The sequence below is a fragment of the Brachionichthys hirsutus genome, chromosome 4 (genome assembly GCF_040956055.1).
Source record: "Brachionichthys hirsutus isolate HB-005 chromosome 4, CSIRO-AGI_Bhir_v1, whole genome shotgun sequence".
Lineage (NCBI taxonomy): Eukaryota > Metazoa > Chordata > Actinopteri > Lophiiformes > Brachionichthyidae > Brachionichthys > Brachionichthys hirsutus.
Window position 1 is genome coordinate 16,196,805 of NC_090900.1, and position 21,285 is coordinate 16,218,089.

Sequence of the window (21,285 nt, forward strand, 5' to 3'; positions counted from 1 at the left end):
CATGAAAACAGGATTGGAACTCAGAACGAAGCCGGACGAGCAAACAGAGGAAACATCGGTCGAGATCAGAAACAGAAACAGAAACAGAAACAGAACCAGAACCAACGCGGACCAACTTAGTCTCGCCGTGCTCAGAGGTAGAACAGGAGGTCGTCCAGCCTGATGTTGGGCTCCTTGTGGAGGCTCTGGCCCACCAGGAACGCCAGCTTGTGGGCGTACTGGCAGGGCGCCGGCACCCGGATGATTCCCTAGAGCACCAGAGGGGGAGCACTTCAGAAACCTCGGCTTGGGGGGGGTCAGGTTAGGACCCACGTTTGATTTGGTCGGCTGGACTTACCTGCCAGTTGTAGTACATGTGACACAGCTTGTAGGTGAGGCGCTGCATGTAGTCCGGCTTCAGCCCGTTGGAGTCGTACACCACGTTGTAGTGGGTCGGGGAGACGCTCCCGCTGCGGACCGCCTGGCTCACGATGTAGAAGTCGTACCTGTGAACGCGGGGGCAGCGGGGGCAGCGAGCGCTTAGCGGTTAGCCGCCAGCAGCTAGCCGACGGTTCTAGTCCGGTTCTACCCGTCAGTATTTCTACACCGACGGAATTAAATCCAGATTGTATGACCCTTTACCTGAGCCCGCCCCCTCCTGCCCACCCCCCTTAGGTTGATGATGACGCTAAACGCACCACTCTGGACGGGTGACCGCCGTGTCCACGACGGTGCCTGGGGGGGGGTTGGACACCTTTCCACGCGCGTGGTCAAAGAACCTGGTGCTGATGCGCTTCTTCACCACCACCACACTCAGCTTGGGCCTGAAAAGAGGCGGAGCTCCGTCAGGTGAGCGACCGTAGCACCTGGGGGGTCGGCAACCTTTTTCATGACGCGTTCCACGTTACAATGAACTCGAGCTCATTTAATGAAACGGTACCGGTCCACGAGGCGTTTGTTACCGGGCCGCACAGAAAGAAGAACTCGTTTATATAACTTCTGTTGCATCAATTATTAGAGTCTAAAAGGCGTTTTATTTTGAAAAACGAGCGGCTTGCGCAAACTAGCCGAAGACAAGAACTTGGAATTTATGAAAGAAAGAAAAATGAAGGACGGAAGCACGGTGTCCCGATGTGACACGCCCGTCTTAGGTTGCCGACCCCCGAGGTCGATGGGGATAAGGACAGGTGGTCGCCATGGAAACAGACACTCACATGTAGCTCTGCCCCATGAACTTGAGGGAGTCCTGGATCTGGGCCACCTCATAGTTGACCACGCTGCTCAGCTGGCCGTCCCCGACGCCGTCCCGGTACACGATGATGCGTGACGGCAGAGAGCCGTTGTACCTCAGGTAGTCCTCCAGCGCACCTGGAGCAGACAGTCAGTAATGCTGATAGGCTCCTCCCACTCGTTTCAGAGTGAATATTAACACAGGTCCCAACAGTTCACCTGTTAACGCTATCTTCAGCCCATCCATGATCTCTTGGCCTTTGTGCTGCAGCACACACTTGGAGTACCACCTGGAGGAGAACGTAGAACCTAGCTTAGCATAGCTAGCACGCTAACGCATCACAGGCCAGCCGTTGCACATTTTAAACCGTTTCTTTGTCCTGATTTTTCGTTTGCAGACAGAGATCCGCTCTGACCCCCCCTCGACCCCCCCAGACCGGCGCTAACCTGCTCATGTTTGGGTTCAGGCTCGCCACCAGAGCGCCGATCGACCTCTTCCCAGCCATTTTGTCATGGTAGCAGTCGATGCCGACGATCATCAGGTCTTTGAGCTGTGCAGGCGAATTGAAACATCAGAACCCGGACCTTGACCCGCCTCAAGAGGAACTGGCCCCGCCCTCATTCAGTATAACGCTTACGGGGATCTCCACGCTCCACAGCTCTCCCCCGATCTTGCAGGCCATCTGCAGCATGATCTTGGTGGCGATGGTCATCAGATTCGCGGGGCGGCTCAGAGTCCGGGACAGGACGCACTGGCTGGGGACGGGCGAGTCCACGCACAGGTACTTCTTGACGGCGTCGTACTTGTCCTTCCTGTTGTTTGGGAGGACAATCACCACCTGAAAAACACAAGCGGCCGGTTTCATACACGTAACCGAGGCAACAGGCTGACGAAGCAGCGAGGAGCACGGACCATCTGAGTCTGGGGTCTGACGTGATGCTGCAGGCATCTGAGGAGCGCCTCCTGGTGGTCCTCGTACTCGACCCTGGATCAGGAGGGGAGTCAGAGCAACATCTGGAATCAGCCTCTTCCATTGGTCCAGCTGTTCAGGATCTACTGGATCACTCATCACACATCACGACTCACAGGACGGGCCTGTTGAGGCGGATCCCCATCGGGCCCGCCACCTTGGGGAGCGTCTGCAGCAGGGCGGTGGCTTCGTTGCTGTTGCGCCGGGTGTGAAACATGAGCCAGTCGTCCAGCGGGGGGGGGTTGAGCAGGGCCAGCCCCCTCATCTCTCTGGACCAATCGGCTGCCCTCGGATCGTAGTTGTACTGCGGAAACAAAGGGCGACTTGAACCTCCTACCACCCCCGAATTCATTTGATCACACGAGCAGAAGGATCTCGAACCGATCTGGGTCCCTGGACGATCTTCTCTGGTGGGAGGACCCGCCCCCTCAGACTGAGGAGCTCCTTGTCAAAGCTCAGCCCCCACTTGTCCAACTCCGCGTTGGCGTCGGCGTCCCTGCGAACACACCCAGGATGTAAAGCCCAGCCGGGGACGAGCCGCCGGGGACGAGCCGCCGGGGACGAGCAGCGTCTCATACCGATGGATGTTGGTGACGAATCTGTTGAGGCGCCCCTCCCGCTGGTCCGGGGTCAGCCTGGTGTGGACGGCCAGGTCCTTCATCACGTTGAAGTCGCTCCTCATCTTGTCCGTCAGGCCTGTCACAAACAAGCGGGGCTCACTTAGAGCCGGACCCAGATGAAGAGGACCCGACTCAGAGGACCACCAGTCACCTGTCAAGTAGCACAGCTCTGGGACCAGCATGGCCGGCCCGGGAGGCGGGGCTCCAGCGGGACCGAGCTTCTTCAGCTGGCTGACCAGCAGCACCTGGTTGGTTTCAGCGATGTCCAGGCCGTAGCGCTGGGGGGGGGGGGGGGGAGCGGACGAGATCGTCAGTGAGTTCCAGTGTGGGAACGTCGGGTTCCGTTTGACCCTCAGAACGCGTGACCCCTACGCTCTTGTAGTAGTCCTTGAAGGTCACGTCCTTGTCTCCCTTCTTGAACGTGTTGTTGGGGGTGTGGTCCCAGGCGATGTCATCGATTCTGTACGTTTTGTTGTTGTACCTGAATAATTGAGGAGTGTGAATATCCGACAGGCCGTGCGGTCCACGCGCCGGGGCCCGTGGGCCGCCAGGCGGGGCGTTGTGGGCGGGTCTTACTTGGTGAGGACGCTCAGGCCGACCAGCTCCTTGGTGCAGATGTCGGGGAAGCGCTGGCTTCCACACTGCTGCCTCAGGTTGCTCATGAAGTCCAGGACCGTCTCGTTACGCAGGATCCTGTGGCTGATGTCGGTGGACATCATGATGGCGGACTCGTACTGCAGGATGGTGGTGCTGTAGCCCGGCCAAATGGTCAGCCTGGAACGGACGGACCAGCAGAACGGCGCCGCTGCAGCTTTTCATAGAACTACAGGCGATAAACAGCTCAAAAAGGCAGAGACCGCATCAAGACACGCCATCGCCAGGCTTCCGTGAGGGAACCTTCAGGTTCACGCCGCTTCACTCCATCCCAGCTGACGGGAACACGGGGGCGGGGCAAATGAACCTACTTGTGCTGCGGGATGACCAGCGGGTCCGTGGGGTTGTAGTAGTTGCGTCCGACCGGCTGCATGTTGAGAATCCTCAGGATCCTGCAGAGGCGAACAAACAGAAACTCATAATAGCTTCGGTCGGTTTCCGTCCATCAGGCTGACTCCGCCCACTTCATCATGTGACCCAGGACCAGAAAACGCACCTTTTTAAGACGATATTGTAAAACTGGATGCACATCGGCGAGGACGGGGGGAGTTCGGCCACCAGGGTGATGGTTATCTGGACCGCTTCTCCTTGCCTCGTCTGGGTGTGGAGAACCGTCTCCTGAAGCCCAGGAAGGAGAACATCAAAGCCGCTTCAGGGATCCAGAACGGTTCACCTTACCTTGTTCTGGAGCCGTCGGGGCAGAAAAAGAATGGCTCCATCGAAGCTCCGTGCCGAGCCGAGTAACTCGTCGTGCTGGAACAGGAGGGCGGTTCTCAGGGCAAGAGACTCCTTCATTGGACTGTAGGCCACGTGGTACTGGTACAGAACCCACTGCGGGCGGGACAGGATGCGGAAGAAGTTGGCGGTCAGCTGAATCGCCTGGCCACTCGTTCCTGGGGGGGTTCACGTAGAATCAGAGATGAATAATCCCCCCCCCACTCGTTACCGTGCGTGTTGGGAATAGGTCCGGAAGCGAGACGGACCGGTCTTTGAGTCCATCACATGCGTCATCGTCCGTCTGGTGAAGACCCCCCCGTCACTGAAATCCCGGTGGCGTCCTCCTCGCTCTCCCAGCTTCACCTTCTGGAATCCGGCCGAGATCTCCATCAGAGCTGAGAAACGAGACCGAGGTTACGTTCCTGCTCAGGTGAAGCGGGGCAACGAGGCGGAACCGGGTCAGACTGCACCTTCTGCGGCGAAGGGTCCTGGGGCAGCTTTCTGCCGCCCTCTACCGACCCGCACCGCGTCTTTCTCCACCCCGGTGCCAGCTGCTGATGGAGTCTCTTGGGATTGGCTCTGGTGGGAATAAGGTGGCGAGAGTAAAAGTGTTGCCGACCCATTCTTCGGTTCACACCAGAACTCTCAGATCTCCTAGCGGCACAAACGGAAATGTTTCTCCACCAATTTCAATTCGATTTAACATCGCAGTGAAAACCGAGTTGCTCGAGAACCGAGGTTCCACCGTCAGAACTCGATAATGATCTGCGGTCATGGACAAAGCTGCATTTTTTTAATCCATCATAAACCACTGATGCTAAACATATAATCCCAAAAATCATCACATGAGAATAGAAGAGAAACAAAACGCTAAAACGCCACAGAAGAGTAAGCGGAAGTCCTCACCGCCCCGGGGGCCGCCGGCTCTTGACCGCGAGCCCGGCCTCTCGCTCTGGCTCGTGCACGACCAGTCATTTTCCCCCCAGGTGGATAGTTTCAGTTCTGCTAAAAAAATAATAATCATGTTTTATTCCTCATTAAATATGACAAACAATGAAGATGTAATCAGGAACAAAATGTGACCGACTGCCTTCCTACACAAGAGGGACAGGCTGAAACCGTTCCTGATTATATGACAAAAGTCTAGCAAAGTAGATTTTAATAGAACTTATCAAATATATATTTACAGTTTCACAATATGGTCCAAAGATCAATAACCACGTGACGCAGACCCGGTCGTCGTCCGGCCCTTTGGGTGACTCTGACCGGCCTGTGGAAGGTTACCCGATAAACTGGGAGCCTGATGCTAATTAGCTAATTAGCCATTCCACGCGACGCAATAATGCAGAGTTGTCCCCACGGAGGCTCGAGTTAACATCGGCGTCATTCGTGGATGATTATTTAAGTGATAAAAAGTTAACAAAATGACGCACGTCTGAGATTAGACTTCTCCTAGCGGACAAAATGGCGACTGCAAATTAAGGGTGTGGTCGTGCTACACTAAAGCTAGCCAGCGAACCAATATTAGCACTAAAATAAGTTGTGTTAAATGAATACATTGAAGACGCAACTAAAGTAGAAAGAGACAAATAATATTTTAATTTAGGCCATCGGTTAAATTACGCTCCTTCGCGGTATTCCTTAAACTGAGCGAGCTATTTCAAACCTTTTACTTAGCATTAGCATTAGCGGGCAAACTCAAGACGATTATTTCCACCAACTAAAACATCGTAAATGAAACACATTTGCATAATCAAACAGTCTTAAAGGCGACCGTAACATACCTTATGATTTAAATAAACACACTCACTTGAAACGAACGGGCTTGTTAAGCTCGTTAAACGCAGACGGTCCGCTCGCAGGTGCTTCTATAATGAGCATCAAACTCAGCGGAAAAGTAGTTATAGGCCTTTTCACCGAGCGAATTAATGCGCTTCCTGTATCTCACGAAACCCTTGAGTCCGCTTCATTCAGGCTTAGTTATTTACTGTAAGAGCTGGATGTTCATGGTTAATTCAATAAAGACGCTCTTCAGCGGTTTATGGAGGACTCTACCGGAAAAGAGGCAGATCTACTTTTCAGAGCGTAGTGATCCACGTGCTGTGGTGTCATTTTCTAAATGTGCAACCTCCACGACGGCCACTAGGTGTAGGCAGCGCCCCTCCATAAATAAACAGACAGGCGCGGTGACTGGTGGTATTTTAATAACCAGCAGCCTATTCCAGAGGTAAAATTAAAAGGTTTACTGATGACTTTGAGTTTGCGATTAACTTAAAATAAATCACCAATGCAGATTAGATTATTTATATAAACCATAAATGTACTTTAACTGATGATTGCAGAGTCTCAAAGTGACCCAACCATGCAGCGTCTCTCCCGTAGAGATGCTGCAAACCTTCTACAGTGCTCCTGAGGGGTCGCAGCCCATTCCTGAAGGACAAAGACCACCTGTTACGGAATATTCCTGTTTTATTCTGAAACTAATCTCCGCAGGACTCTGAGGTGTGGCTTTAAGGCTTCGTGCATCAAGTACATCACCCTACATATTGACGTTATGACATTGAGAGATTAATGATTCAGAATGCAAATCACAAAGTGTAAACTTCCTCTTATCGACTCCTTTTAATGACACAAGCGATCATTTCTTCCCTAACTTTTCCTCTCTTCTCCACATCCTCCCTTTTGAAACAGAAGTTGGCACCTCAGAGGACATTTTAAAGAAGACGTGTATACGCGAGTCTTTCATGTCTGAGATCTAAGAGTGATTACAGATTCAGACCCGAGGGACTCGTCTGAGAGGACCTGCTGGAGGAGGATGGAGGTGAGACCAAGAAGGCGTTTGGGACATCGCAGCTCATTGTGGGGCAGGAAGGCAAAAAAATCACCCGGACGACACACGGTAACGTCACTCTGTCAAACGCTAACCGTCCAGCTATGAGCGCCTTGATCAATAAAAGTACGTCTCTCTGACTGGAAACGTTGCCTGGGCGGGGGCTGCAGGCGGAGGAAGGTGCACCCTGCCAGGGATGGGCGGGGGCTGCAGGCTGAGGAAGGTGCACCCTGCCAGGGATGGGCGGGGGCTGCAGGCTGAGGAAGGTGCACCCTGCCAGGGACGCTGATGAAGGCCCTGCAGCCCCCCCAGCGGCGTGGATCCACACTAATCACGTGAGATAGCCCAGAGCCGATGAAAGGAGGAGGCGCCATTCTCACAGACACACATTCATTCTCAGCACCACAGGAACACGGTTCTGGTCCCGCTTCGGACCGCATGCTTGGACCTTAAAATGAAAGCTTTCATCACAGCGGGGCCGTTAAGCTCCGAGGAGGAGATTCTGAATAAAAAGCAGCTCGTGAGCAACGATATGGAAGCTAATCTGATCCGCATCAATGTGCCCCCCCCCCCCCCCCCACACACACACACACACACACACACACATTACTAATCCCAGAACGAGGAGCCAAATGAAGCACAGTTCGTTAGATCTTTGTCTCTATGGTCAAAATCTGAAAACGGATGAAACGTTTAAGCATCTCCCACCAAATATTCATCCATCCTTCCATCCCTTGATCCATCCCTCCATCCCTCCATCCCTCGATCCATCCCTCCATCCCTCCATCCATCCATCCCTCCATCCCTCGATCCATCCCTCCATCCCTCCATCCATCCATCCATCCCTCCATTGATCCATCCATCCCTCCCTCCATCCCTCGATCCATCCCTCCATCCATCCCTCCATCTCTCCATCCATCCTTCCATCCCTCCATCCCTCGATCCATCCCTCCATCCCTCCATCCATCCATCCCTCCATCCATCCCTCCATCCTTCCATCCCTCCATCCCTCGATCCATCCCTCCATCCATCCCTCCATCCCTCCATCCATCCATCCCTCCATCCATCCCTCCATCCATCCCTCCATCCTTCCATCCTTCCATCCCTCGATCCATCCCTCCATCCATCCCTCCATCCCTCCATCCATCCATCCCTCCATCCATCCCTCCATCCCTCCATCCCTCGATCCATCCCTCCATCCCTCGATCCATCCCTCCATCCCTCCATCCATATGTTCAATACGACATAAATAGTTTTTTATAAGATACTCCTCTAAATCTGATGAAGATGGAGAAGACGACTGAAGTCAAAAGCAAAGTGACTTCTTGAGGTCACAGAGGTCATTTAAACCCAAACTCAGGTTCTGCTGGTCGGTCCGGGTTAGACGGAGCCCCGTGAGTCCTGTATCCGCTAAGCTAACAGCGCTAACGGGCTCATGGATGACATCGTCTCGCTGAACCCGTTTCCTCCTAAACCTCACGCTTTATTTCTTATAGCTTTGCTGCGTATTGAATCAAAACAAATCGCATTCTGGAGCATTCTAGAGGACAACGAACTCATGACCCCCCCACCCCCCACCCCCCCAGCTGCAGTTTCAGTAAATGAGGAATGACTTGAACTCGGTTCCAGCTGCTGTTACACCACAAACCTTCGTCACGTGCGATCGGGACCGACCGGTCCGTCTTTGTCTTCCCACGCTTTCAGAAACACGGAACTGAAGAGACAAACACAAAGCGTGTCTCTGCTCAAACATCAAAGTGTCTCTTATCTGCGCTTCCTGTGAGCCCGAGCGCCAAGGACACGTCCCGTTCTGGGTTTCCTGCTCACGCGATAACAAACCCTGAGGCTGACGAAGACTCTCTGTGAACACGGACACAGGAAGCTTGTGCAGAGACGGAAATAATTGATCAGGAATGCATTGCAAGAGTTTAAAATAAAAACTGGTCAGGAGGAAGAGGAGGAGGAGGAGGAGGAGGAGGCCCGTGCTGACCATAGAGCCCCCCCCCCCAGTGAGGATGCCATGTGATCTCAGAAAAGTCAACAAGAGTTGGTCCACATCTGCAGACACGTAGCAACACCCTCCTGCTGGGAGGGGACGGCGGGGAGGACCCCCCCCCCCCCCCCCCCCCGAGTTTGGTCTGCATCATTGCAAACACGACTTTTCTTTTACCTCTGATTTGAGTTTACGACGGATTCCTGCATTTTCAACAGGCGCTCGTCCCCCCCAGAGACCTCGCCCCCCCCCCAGAGAACTCGCCCCCCGTGTGCCCTGGACAGCACAATGTGAGCGTTGGAGGATTAAGTTGCTTCTGCATCGCTGCAACTTTCTGGAGGTTTGAAGTTGAGATCCCGGCGTTATGCCCCCCCCCTTTGTCCTGAACAAAGGTGCAGCGAAGAATCTAATAAGCACAATGTGGGAATAAAGCAGGGGGGGGGCAAGCATCAAAGGCAGCCAGGCACAGCATGACTGGCATCGCTCTGAACTCCCAACCGGGACGCTCAGCATGCTCTTCAGCACCCCCCCCCCCCCCCCCCAACCGGTCCAGGGCAGTAATTAAAACCATCGTCCCCCCCCCCCGTATCTCATTAGCCACAGGATCCTCGGCTTTCATCCCAGCTCCGACCAAAACGATCCACAGCAGTCCGAACCCGGACGGGGCAGCCCCCGGGGGGGCTTCACGGAGTCGTGCGGTACAAATACTACAGGTATTGTAGTATTTGTAGTATTTGTAGTATACTGAATTCAGGGTGAGCCACGACTAACTGCTCTGAAGTCAGCTGAAGGCGTCGCCGTGTGTCCCGCAGTGTGATTGGATCTTCCCAGAGGGGGCGGGGCTTGAGTCAGAGGATCGCTGACACGCTTAGAGATGTCTGAAGTTTAAGATGAGACGCGAGCCGTTCCACGGACCAGGACTTTCCCCTTCCCGGACCTTTGTGCCTGGATCTGACCCAGATCAGGGAGACCAAAGAGATCCTCTGAGGAGGAGGAGATGTGTGTGTGCGTGTGTGAGTGTGTGTGTGTGTGCGTGTGTGTGTGTGTGCGTGCGTGTGCGTGTGTGTATGTGTGTGTGCGTGCGTGCGTGTGTGTGTGTGTGTGTGTGTGCGTGCGTGTGTGTGCGTGCGTGTGTGTGTGTGTGTGTGTGTGTGTGTGTGTGTGCGTGCGTGTGTGTGTGTGTGTGTGTGTGTGTGTGTGTGTGTGCGTGTGTGTGCGTGTGTGTGTGTGTGTGTGTGTGTGTGTGTGTGCGTGCGTGTGTGTGTGTGTGTGTGTGTGTGTGTGTGTGTGTGCGTGCGTGCGTGTGTGTGTGTGTGTGTGTGTGTGTGTGTGTGTGTGCGTGTGTGTGCGTGTGTGTGTGTGTGTGTGCGTGTAACGGACTCTCTGATGAGGATGAGCTCTCGACCTTCATCTTCCGATCTGAACCTCTTTGGATCTGGATTCCACGAAGACTGTCACTAACCGGGTCACTAACCGGGTCAATAACCGGGTCACAAACCGGGTCACTAACCAGGACACTAACCGGGTCACAAACTGGGTCACTAACCGGGTCACAAACCGCGTCGCTAACCGGGTTGCTAACCGGGTCGCTAACCGGGTCGCTAACCGCGTCGCTAACCGGGTCACTAACCGGGTCACTAACCGGGTCACAAACCGGGTCACTAACCGGGTCGCTAACCGGGTCGCTAACCGGGTCGCTAACCGGGTCACTAACCGGGTGGCGTTTGCTGCTCGGAGCCGTTTGGAGTCGGTGTAAATTAAAACCCAACCAGCGGCTGGTTCTGAGCCCCCCCCCCCCCCCCCCCCCCCGTTTCTTGGAGAAGCCTTTGAAGTTGGCGGGGGGGATGCTAACGAATGATACTTAGAGCGCTTTTCTCTTTTTGCATCTGGAGAGCTTAATGAAAGATTAACGGCTTTGATGTTTCCCTTGTTGATATTTTATTCAGAGTCCTTGGAACCCGTTAAAAGGTTCCGCACCTGCGTGGGGGCGGAGCTTCCGTTCTTTATCTTTACCTGACGAATGGTGACCTTGAATGACGTCATCGTCTGACAGGAAGACTCTCACTTCCAACGAGTCCAAGGATGGTTCTGACCCGGTGAACACGTGGGAGACGCAAACCTGCTGGGAGAACAGCTGACTGTTGGCTCCACCCCTCCCTACTGACATCATCTTTCCTATCTGAAATGAAGTGACCTCTTTGCCCCGCCCACACACACACCTGAGCTGTCACCTTTCAGCGGGCTTTTGATAAACGCCGTCTTTCCTCCTCCTCCTCCGCAGAGACGGTGCCGTGCATTCTGAGTCTGTGTGTGTGTGTGGGGGGGGGGGGGGGGGGGGGGGGCTCCAGAAGCCCCCACGCTGAAGATAGAAAGTCAAAGGGAGACAGGAAGAGAGAGAGAATGTGACCACATGAGTGTAACATGGCGGTGCCAGACTGATTTGCTCACCATGGCAACGGTGCAGACGGGAGGCGGGGGCCGGGGGGGCGGGGACCGGGGGAACCAATGGCTTCTGGGCCCGACACAATGCCCCGAGGCACGGCTGCCTTAACCTCGGTGCCTCCCCCGTTGTCATCGGGTCAAATCCTTGAATATCAATGAACTGACTCGGCGCCCCTCGCCGTGCTCCTCAAAAGTGTCCGAATCCCACGAGGAGCCGCGGCTGTCCCCGGCGACCCCCGCCGACCCCCGCCGACCCCCGCCGACCTCCGCCGACCCGCGTCCAGCCTCTCGCACCAGATAGAGCGACTCCGCGGGGTTAAACGGCACCGGATTTGCATTTCCAGGTCCGGTGGAAAGGCTCCGATCAGGGCCCGCTTGCTTCGGACCGCGCTGAAGGTCCGGCCGGGACGAGGCGCCACGTCTGCGTCACGCCGCGTGTTTCCCAGCGGCCGGCAGCGCGGCTTCGTTCCGGCCTTTGGAGCGTAAGAACAGAGGCGTGTCTCCGTTGTCCTGGGAACCCGGCCGCGTCGGTCCAAAGCGTTGTCCGTGACCCGAGGCCCGGATCAAGCAGGGAGCCACATTTAGCGCTTTGCTTCCTGGTCATGTGAACCCGGATCGGCTCACATCGGTTCTGAAAGGCTTCAACTAACGGGCCTCAAGTTGCCTCCAGCCTCGCATGAAACCATCGAGTTCTGGCGGTCAGATCGGGTCGGATCAGCGGGTCCCGACCCCCCCTCCTCTGTGTTATTATCAGGACCAGACAATCTAGGCCGCCACCAGAGTCCAGGAAACCGAGGCCGAGGAACGAAGTCACTTATCACCCCCCAACCGAACCGAATCCAGTCCCGTCACTTCACGAAGCGGACCGGGAGCAAATGGCCGTTGATCTGGACCGCTGTGGAGACCCGTGTTCTGTGTTGGGTCTGCCCATTTATATCAGCTTCACGCCCAAAGACCAAAAACACGGCTAACCCTGCGTTAGCATCGCAGAAACGATGACATCACAGATCCAGCACTCATCAGAGTCTCCGATGGATCCGGGTCCGAGTCTGGACCCGGATCCATCTGGTGAAACCAAATAACTACCAGACTAATATTGAGATTCAGGTTCTAGGGGCGGGGTTTCCTGGTGCAGGGCCGGCCTATCAGGGGCTGACGGTTCGGGATTAGAATCAGGTCGGCGGGATCATCGCAGCTCAAGGATCTCGAGGGAAACCGGAGGTTCTGGTCATCCAGGCCGGACCTTCAGAGGAAACATGAACCCAAACGGCTGAATATTACTGTTTACGCCTGGAAGTTAAGGATATAAATACCATTTCACGTCTAAATAGAAGGACTTTAGCTATTAGCGTAACCTGGATGTGAGTTTTGGTTCGGCTTTTTAGCCGCCCTGAGCCGCTGAAGCTCGGGGCGGCGTTCCGACCGTTTGTTTTGGTCTGGCGGCTTCAGTTTATGTAGAAATAGACGAGCGCCGGCCTCCAGCAGGCCGGGCGTTTCCTCAAAGCCTCCTTTCATGCCCCCCCCCCACCGCGCCATCTTTCTTTGTTACGTTTTGCCGGGAGTGTCTTTGAACCGCGGGCGTTTCCTCCCAGCGGTGGTCGCTAGCTCCGCCAGATCCATCGTCATCCTCGCCGTCTGTAGCTCCGATGCCGGTTCTGCACTCACAACACGTGTCGCCAGGCGTGGATGAAAACCGAGGTTTGTGATCAGAGCTCTGAGCAGGGTGGATTAGCACGGGGGCAGATTAGCACAGGGGCAGATTAGCACGGGGGCAGATTAGCATCGGCTGCTAAGCGGCAAGAAGAATCAGTCTGTTGGATGGGGGGGGGGGGGGCGTGAAGATGACGCAGCTTTAGCTCAAACGTTAGCGTCTCTGGCTGCTACATGACGACCACTGCCACCTGCTGGCCTGGTGAAGATGACGCAGCTGTCTGCACAGGTCTGTCTGATCTCCACATGCAAATAAACAATAAACATACTCAGGCGTCTTTCAAAGCGATGAAGGGCCCGCGAGGCGCTTCATTAAGCGACACAACAAGCTCCGTGCTGCCGCCCTGCAGGTGATTACGCTCACCTGCAGCCGCCGGGTTGGGTGAACGTGCTCTCACGTGGCCCCCGGTTCTTCGCTGCATGGGTCGACACGTTCCGTACGAGTCCGTGACGCTGCCGTGCTCGCAGACAGGCCTGAACGGGTAAATGAAGACGATGAAGACGAGCCGGATCAAAGAGGAGCCGCCAGCCATTCAGAAAGTCACGACGAAGGCTCCTCCTCTGCCTCGCACTACGAACACTGCAGAGAGGAACCAGAACCAAGACTCGATTTTGTGTTGCTGATTATTGTTTCCTCTTTATCTCCTTTTTTAAATTGTATTTAGACTTTCATTCTCTCCCTCCCTTCGAGTATCTTTTCCCTGCTGGGATCAATAAAGTTTTAACACTTTGAGCCACATACGAACTGAAACAATTCAAATATACTCGTTAAACTGTTGGTTCTTATCAAGGTCCCTTGTCTGACTCCCCCCCCCCCCCCCCCCCGGACACGCCCCTGGACACGCCCTTGAGTCATGCGTGTCTGAGGTTCGTCATCTTGAGTCACGTGAGGCGGGAGACGTCACAAAGAATGATCAGCAGCGTCCCGCCTCAAGATGTCTGACGCTGCTCAGAGCGCCTGTGATCCGCTTCAAAAGCTCGCCGCTGAGCGGGATGGAGGAAGGAGGAGAAGAAGGAGGAGAAGAGGAAGGAGAAGAAGGAGGAGGAGAAGAGGAAGGAGGAGAAGGAGAAGAGGAAGGAGGAGAAGAGGAAGGAGGAGAAGAAGAAGAGGAAGGAGGAGAAGAAGAAGAGGAAGGAGGAGAAGAGGAAGAAGAAGGAGGAGAAGAGGAAGAACCTTCTTACTTTGCCCTTGCTCTGAGCCGGATCTTTCTCTTTGAAGACTGAGGAAGAGGAGTGCCTGCTGAAGGAGGCCCGGGGGGGTAACTGTCATTTATATTTACAGCCTTCCCAGACCGCTGCGGGGCTGTTATCCAGGTGGCCTCTGCTCACGCACGCCTTTGATTCAGCCACATGAAGGCCGTGACTCACGCGCTTTGGACCGCTGAAACGGGCCGGCGAGACGCTGGGACTCGAACGCCCCCGGGAAGGAAAGCATTACTCCACTTCTGGAACTTTGTTAGACCAGACGGAACTCTCACAGCCTCAGAGCCGGCAGGTAAATGAGAACTTCCTGCCCCCCCCCCGTCGCGCTGACGGTGCGGCCGGGACAACGGGACGCTGCCGCCCGGACTCAAGACGAGACCTGCTGGCGGTGCCTCCCACCCCAGGACGCCGCACAACGGCTGCGCTTCGCTCCAGCCTGGATCTACCTCAAACCCGGGCCAGATGTGGCTTTAGAACCGTCGGCACGGCCCGCCGACAAGAGACGACAGATGTTTAGTGGAGCCCCTCAAACGGTCTAATCCTGTCCCGAATGAGAGCGGGATTATTGTCTAATGCCTTCATTGATACCACCGACACACCGGGGGGGGGGGAGGGGGAGGGGGGCGGACCCGTCGATCACAAGCATCTCGATGTTAGTCCAACCTTTAATCGGAATGTCGTGTTTCTCATTCTTTCATTGCAGATAAAGCTAAACAATAAAAAGCCCCCAGAGAGCACAGACCTCCCCCAAGCAGCTCGTTCCCCCTCCTAACTGGATCGACACCGTCCACACGGTGATCTGGATCAGCACCAGAAGACGTGTTTCATGACGGTTCAGATCGGACCCCTTTATGACTGGGAGTGAATTTAATCCGGATTAATTACAAGATTATTTTTTTTAACCCTCCATTATAAGTAAATTGGAAAATTAACAATTTTCAATGACATTTAAAACCGTAATAAAGAAGTTTAGTCTCGTTGACAGATCAATCTCTTTCAGATAAACAGCGTGTAAAACATTTAAGCCCGTCTGAGGGTTCATTAAACATTAAACCGAAGAAGAACAACAAGCGTCCGTCGCAGACGTTTAAAACTAGAACGTTTTATTCATCGTTCTATAAAATCTGACGCGTTAAGAAATATACACAAACGTTCCCTCGCGCTATGAAACAGCGAAGGCAACACAAAAAGAACTCGACTGTGTACAAATACGGTTTTTCTTGATGAATTCGTGGCGTGGCTTCGCCGCTGGCAGTCGCTCCGGTTCATCAGGACCCTCGTCTTCGTCTCGTTGTCCGTCCCCAACGGGACGAGGGTCTCTTCCTGCCACATATTGCACATCAGTCGAGTAACCCCGCCCACATCCAAACGGTTTATTCCACTTTGTGTCCTGGGATCAATAACACCTCTCCCGATCCCGTTCCCGGATCGGAAGCCGGGATGAAGATCCCGAGAGTCGATTGTCGTGACCGAGGGTCGGCGGCTCACACACACGCTGGGGGGGGGCGCGTTGGCGCGTACGTGGCGCCGTGCCCTTTGAGGTGGGGGTGAGGCTTGATGTAAGGCCTGCTGCTGGTGAACACGCTGGCGGCCTTCCTCCTCGTCCTCTTCTTCAGCTTCCTGCTGAACACGTTCTGCCACGACTGCAGCGTCTTTGAGGTCCAGATCCACACGCCGCTGGTGATGCCCACCACCAGCAGCATGAAGACCTTCAGCATGAAGACCTCCACGGCGGGGATGGACGCCTTCATCACGCACTCGTCCGACTCCGGCCCCCTGCCGTCCACGCACTTCTGCCCCCCCGCCAGGACGCGCCAGTAGTCCATGTTGAGCCGCTCGTAGAAGTAGCAGGCGATGACGCAGGTGGCGGGGACGGTGTAGAGGACGGAGAAGACCCCGATGCGAACCATCAGCTTCTCCAGCTTGTCCGTGTTCTCGCCCTCGGTTTTCATCACCTTCCGGATGTGGAAGAGCGCCACGAAGCCGGAGAGCAGGAAGGAAGTGCCGATGATCAGGTAGCAGGAGAGCGGGATGAGCACGAAGCCGGTGAGCGCCTTGACGTCCATGCTGCCCACGTAGCACACGCCCGTCAGCTCGTCCCCCGCCACCTTCCTCATCACCAGGATGGTGATGGTCTTCACGGCCGGGATGGCCCACGCCGCCAGGTGGAAGTAGCTGCTGTTGGCTTCGATGGCCTCGTGGCCCCACTTCTTCCCTGCGGCCAGGAACCAGGTGAGGGTCAGGATGACCCACCAGAGGGAGCTGGCCATGCCGAAATAATAGAGGATGAGGAACACGATGGTGCAGCCGGTGCTCTCCAGACCCTCCTGGATCACGTACTGGACCCCGTTGTCTCGGTCGCAGGCTATTCTGTCGGCGCCCACGAAGAGCCTGACGAGGTAGCCCACAGAGTAGACGCAGTAGGACATGGACAGGAAGATGATGGGCCTCTCGGGGTACCTGAACCTCTGCGGGTCGATGAGGAAGGTGAGGACGGTGAAGGCGCTGGAGACGAAGCAGAGGATGGACCAGACGGCCATCCACACCAGAGAGAACTGCTTGTCCCCCTGGCTCCAGTACACGTCCACCTTGGGGTAACATTTAGGGGCGCAGGACTCGCTCTTCTCCACAAAGTGGAACTTGCCTGGGTTGCCGCAGGCCTGCTTGGTGCCGGTGTCCTTCAGGAGCAGGTCCTGTCCGCCCAGGGGCCGCCTGTAGTCCGGGGGCTGAGTGTGGGACACCTTGGGGGGCTCGTCCGAGCCGTTGTTGGGCGCCTCCATGCAGAGGTTGTTGGGGTCGTTCTTGGTCGGCAGGCGGGAGCAGTCCAGGGACTCGGGCCAGGGGAACTTGAACTGCTCCAGGATCGGGGAGCACTTCACCTTGACCTGCTCACACATGACGCGACACGCCGGGATGGGGTTGGACACTTGCTCCGTGCACATGGGGGCGTAGAGGGAGCACAGGAAGAACTTGAGGTGGTTGTGGCATCCGAACTGGATCAGCGTGGCGAACTCCTGCAGCTCCATGGCCGCCTCCTTCTGGTCGTCGTGTCCCATGAGGTTCGGCATTCGGGTCATGTTGTAGCCGATGTCTCTGCACTGGGGGATGCTGATCTGCTGACACCGGCCCTCCCCGGACCAGTCCGGGTCCACGGAGCCGATGGCCGCGCCCCCGCTCCACAGGACCAGCAGCACAGAGGCGAGGCTCGGGACAGGGGGACACATTCTCCCGTCCGGACTCAGGTCTCTTTCATGAGCGGATGAAGGGCTGGTGAACAAGTCGCGCACCTGCGCGCGCGCGCGCGGCCTCGTTTAGTTCAGTGAAAGCAGGAATCCAGCACTGGTGAGAAAGCGTTTCCACGCGCGCTCGGGTCCATGCTGTCGTGCGCTCGCAAGTGTTGGCGCGACCTGTTCAGTGTCCGGCTGCGCGCGTCTCAGCCCGCCGTGCGTAAAACACAAGGCTGAGATGTTCCGCTCCGCTCCTAACGGGTCTCCAGGTCTCCGATCCCCGCGCCCACGTTCCACGACACTTTCCGTCCGTGAATCTGCGCGATTTCAGTCCCCGCTCAAGTTGGAAAAACCAGAAAACAAACGTCTTTACGCGGCGGCGCGCCCGGTACCGAGGCGACCGGGAGAATAAAGCACATAAATGTCCTCTGCGAACGCTCCTCCCGCAGGCGGTGGCGCGTTCGGTGGCGGCGCTCGACTGAGCCGCTCGGAGCGCCGACCCGGTCTAACCTGCTCAGAGACCCGCCTTCAAAGGCAGCTCATTTGCATAAGAAAGGCGACACGGACGCGCGGATTCCTTTCAAGCAGCGGCAGCGAACTTCTCTGCTATTTGGGCTCGAACGCAAAGTTGGACAAACAGAAGCGCAGAAACGCGCTAAAGGACATTTATAAAAACGCGTCACGGAGGCGCGCCCGAACCCGAACCGTTAAAGGAGAGTTTACATAAGCTGGATCAATAATGTGATAAAACAGAGACAGGACACTTCCCAGGTTTCTGATAAAAGCTGGTTCATTCAATCCTTTTAATGGATCCGGACCAGAAACAGATCCAGATTCAAGTCCCGATGACGCCACCTGATTGGAGGAGGAGGCAAACCAATCAGGTGCCATTACTTTGACGTCATCAGTGTTAAAAAGTTTCTGTAGACACGAAAGTGTTTACCTCATCAATTCAAACAAATGACTTTGACTGATTGGTGATTGATTAAACCTGCCCTGAAGTCTGTCATGGTCACTGACGACTTCCTGTACGCCAAAATAAGGCCACGCCCTCCGGCAGCACGCCTAAAGAACAAAGAGGAAATGATTGCAGGCTTGGATTAACAAGCCTGCAATCATTCGTACAATTAGTTTTTATTAATCGTGTTTTCTGAACATTTCTAATCATAACGTTTTCAAACGATCATTTGACGGTTCCCCTGCTTGTTTGCCCTTTAAGCTGGAAAACGTTAGCTTCCCGTTAGCTTCCCGCTAGCTTCCCGCTGGAATCTGACATCAGAGCAGAACGACCTCGGCCCTGCAGGTTTCCACGTTTAAAGTCGCTTCGAGTCACATTTCCTGACGACATGGAAACGACGTCCCTCCTTTTTTTTAAAAAGGCCCGGGTGCAGCAGCGGCGTGAATTGAGTCTTGACCCTCCCACAGACGAGGACGGCGGCTGACATGGCCGCCCCGTCCCGCCCCGTCCCTCCCTGTCCACCACACTTTCATTATGGAGCTGAAGAGGAACATAAAAGACGGCATCTCTAATGTAGATAAGAATATAGTAACATCGACGCGGTCCCAGACCCGGAGCCGGTTCCGCTCTCCATTACAGAAGCCCGTTTGAAATGTCCGCCCTCATCATTGCTGCCTTTGGAGTAATGAGGCCGACACGATGACCCCGCTAATGAGAAGGCAGTCGGCTGGTGGCGTTTGTTCTGACCCGGCTCGCTGTCGTGGCTGTTCTGCCCGTCCTCTTTGAAACGCTTCAGAACAGACGCGTGTTCAGTCTTTAGCATCGTTAGCATCTGTAGCCTCCGCGGCGACCACTCTCCCTTTTATCGCTTATTTTATCGCCCCCCCCCCCCCCCTCACACGGCTCGCCTCTATTCGCACATGTGTTTGACGTGCACACACACACACACACACACAAACTTTGTCTCATCTCTGTAACCGCAGCCGCGTGACGGAGGAAAGCAGCGCCGCTCCCTCTCGGACTGTGAGATAATTCTGTAACTAATAAAGGCCGGCCTTTTGATGGCGAGCCTGAAAAGACATTTGATTTTGTGTGTGTGGGATTTGCGGCGTGTGATTCTATGGATCGAGCTCGCTCCCCTGCTGCTCGGCTCTGGCAGGAAGCTGGCCCCCCCTCCGGCTAATGCTATGGAGAATCGGAGGAATTTTATGGCTGTCTTTTCCCTCGGCCCCCTTTTTTCTTTTGTTCCCCTTTGAAGAATGACTTTAGACGTTTTATTTACATATTTAACCACAGATGAAAGGAACGCAGGGCGAGAAAGCAAAGCTCTTTGGGCTCTTAAGGGAATTCTGATCAGTGAAACTGAGTCGAAGCTGAAGCATTTTTGTTTGCGTGGCTCTAAATTAGCGGCGAACGCTAGCGTGATGGGGGGGACTTGTGAGAACGTGACGCCATCGGTTCTGTCATGGGAAATATGCAGCAGCAATCGTAGCATCTCTGCTAATTGCTGCGGTTAGCCGAGGCAGGCTGTCCCGACATGTGCGGTATGCTACGGGAGAAACGGGGGACGCTTCAGACATGTTGGGCATTGTTGCCGGCGCTGAAGGGGCATGTTGATTAAACGCACGGGAGGGGCAGGGCTATAATCTTCTTACCCAAGGCCCTCCTCTTCCCTTTCAGAGCGCACAATGAGAAGAAACAACACACTCAGCTGGAGGTGAGACTATTTGTCCACATGCCCGGCACATTGTCCCGGATCCTGTCCGAGCTGCTTCCCGATCGCGCCCCCGCCTGCCGTTCAGCGCTGGACGACCCGATTTATCAGCGCCATCTGAAACGTGCGACGCCGTCGGCGCCAAGAAAACCATCTGAGCCGGAAGTCAAGTTATAAAGAAATACATTTAAAGGAAATGAAATATTGACTTCAGGTGTTTCCCCGATGGAAAAACACACCAGTGAGTGATTGATTGATTGATTATAGGTTATCAGCTTAGATCAAACGCTCCTCTGTTCTTTAAACACAAAGAGATGAAAAGAATAAACCTGCATTCAGAACCAAACGAGTCCAAACAAGTAAACCTGGTTGGACAAAAACTAGCAACAGATTTCCGGTTATTGGTGTCAGATGAGTAAAAGTAACTTATTACTTTGCCAGGATTACTTTTATGATCCATCCTTGCTTATAGCTAAAACTTATCGGTCATAACTTCCCTGTTCTGGTTTTTTCTCGCGGTTTGAAAGCGATAGCGCCGGTTATGCTACACGATAGCTACGGTTATGCTACACGATAGCTACGGTTATGCTACACAATAGCGCTGGTTATGCTACACGATAGCTCCGGTTATGCTACACGATAGCGCCGGTTATGCTACACGATAGCTCCGGTTATGCTACACGATAGCGCGGGTTATGCTACACGATAGCTCCGGTTATGCTACACGATAGCTACGGTTATGCTACACGATAGCGCCGGTTATGCTACACGATAGCTCCGGTTATGCTACACGATAGCGCCGGTTATGCTACACGATAGCTCCGGTTATGCTACACGATAGCGCGGGTTATGCTACACGTGGTGTTTTTCTATTCCGTTTGAAGAGCTTTAATAGGAGCAGCAGATCTGCACCGGGTCGAGCAATTAATTATTGAAGAGGCGCGTCGACATCAAAGTCGGCGATATTCTCCGCTCATTCGGCCGAAGCGGTTCAACAAAGCAGCTTATTAATGAGGACTAATTCCAGTCCTCGTCCC

At 54.7% G+C, this 21,285-nt stretch overlaps 2 protein-coding genes across 3 annotated transcripts; both read right to left on the reverse strand.

Annotated features, from left to right (window-relative positions):
* Positions 1–131: 131 nt before the first annotated feature.
* piwil1 (piwi-like RNA-mediated gene silencing 1) lies at positions 132–5,146 on the reverse strand. Of its 2 annotated transcripts, none has more exons than XM_068760663.1 (20): positions 5,078–5,146; positions 4,642–4,750; positions 4,438–4,566; positions 4,133–4,347; positions 3,951–4,072; positions 3,766–3,846; positions 3,377–3,574; positions 3,173–3,281; positions 2,952–3,078; positions 2,759–2,876; positions 2,562–2,676; positions 2,297–2,484; positions 2,123–2,195; positions 1,848–2,048; positions 1,657–1,760; positions 1,429–1,499; positions 1,194–1,347; positions 678–803; positions 338–485; positions 132–248 (listed from the first exon to the last, which is right to left on the reverse strand). In XM_068760663.1, exons 1-20 carry the CDS (start codon positions 5,144–5,146, stop codon positions 132–134), a joined length of 2,574 nt encoding a protein of 857 aa, XP_068616764.1. The 2 variants fall into 2 exon arrangements, with proteins under 2 accessions (XP_068616764.1, XP_068616765.1); XM_068760664.1 differs by having other exon boundaries at positions 4,642–4,705; positions 5,054–5,146.
* Positions 5,147–15,435: 10,289 nt separating this feature from the next.
* Positions 15,436–17,573, reverse strand: fzd10 (frizzled class receptor 10). Its single transcript, XM_068760801.1, has one exon. The coding sequence runs from the start codon at positions 17,571–17,573 to the stop codon at positions 15,834–15,836; it is 1,740 nt and encodes a 579-aa protein (XP_068616902.1). The 3' UTR covers positions 15,436–15,833.
* Positions 17,574–21,285: the final 3,712 nt, after the last annotated feature.

Bases quoted from the DNA above. Each gene is read 5' to 3' on its own strand.
- piwil1 (XM_068760663.1), bottom strand. From the start codon at position 5,146: ATGACTGGTCGTGCACGAGCCAGAGCGAGAGGCCGGGCTCGCGGTCAA. The intron at 4,073-4,132 runs GTAAGGTGAACC...CCTGGGCTTCAG, and splicing joins CCCGACGGCTCCAGAACAAG to GAGACGGTTCTCCACACCCA. The intron at 3,575-3,765 runs GTAGGTTCATTT...CGTCCGTTCCAG, and splicing joins CTGGTCATCCCGCAGCACAA to GCTGACCATTTGGCCGGGCT.
- fzd10 (XM_068760801.1), bottom strand. From the start codon at position 17,573: ATGTGTCCCCCTGTCCCGAGCCTCGCCTCTGTGCTGCTGGTCCTGTGG.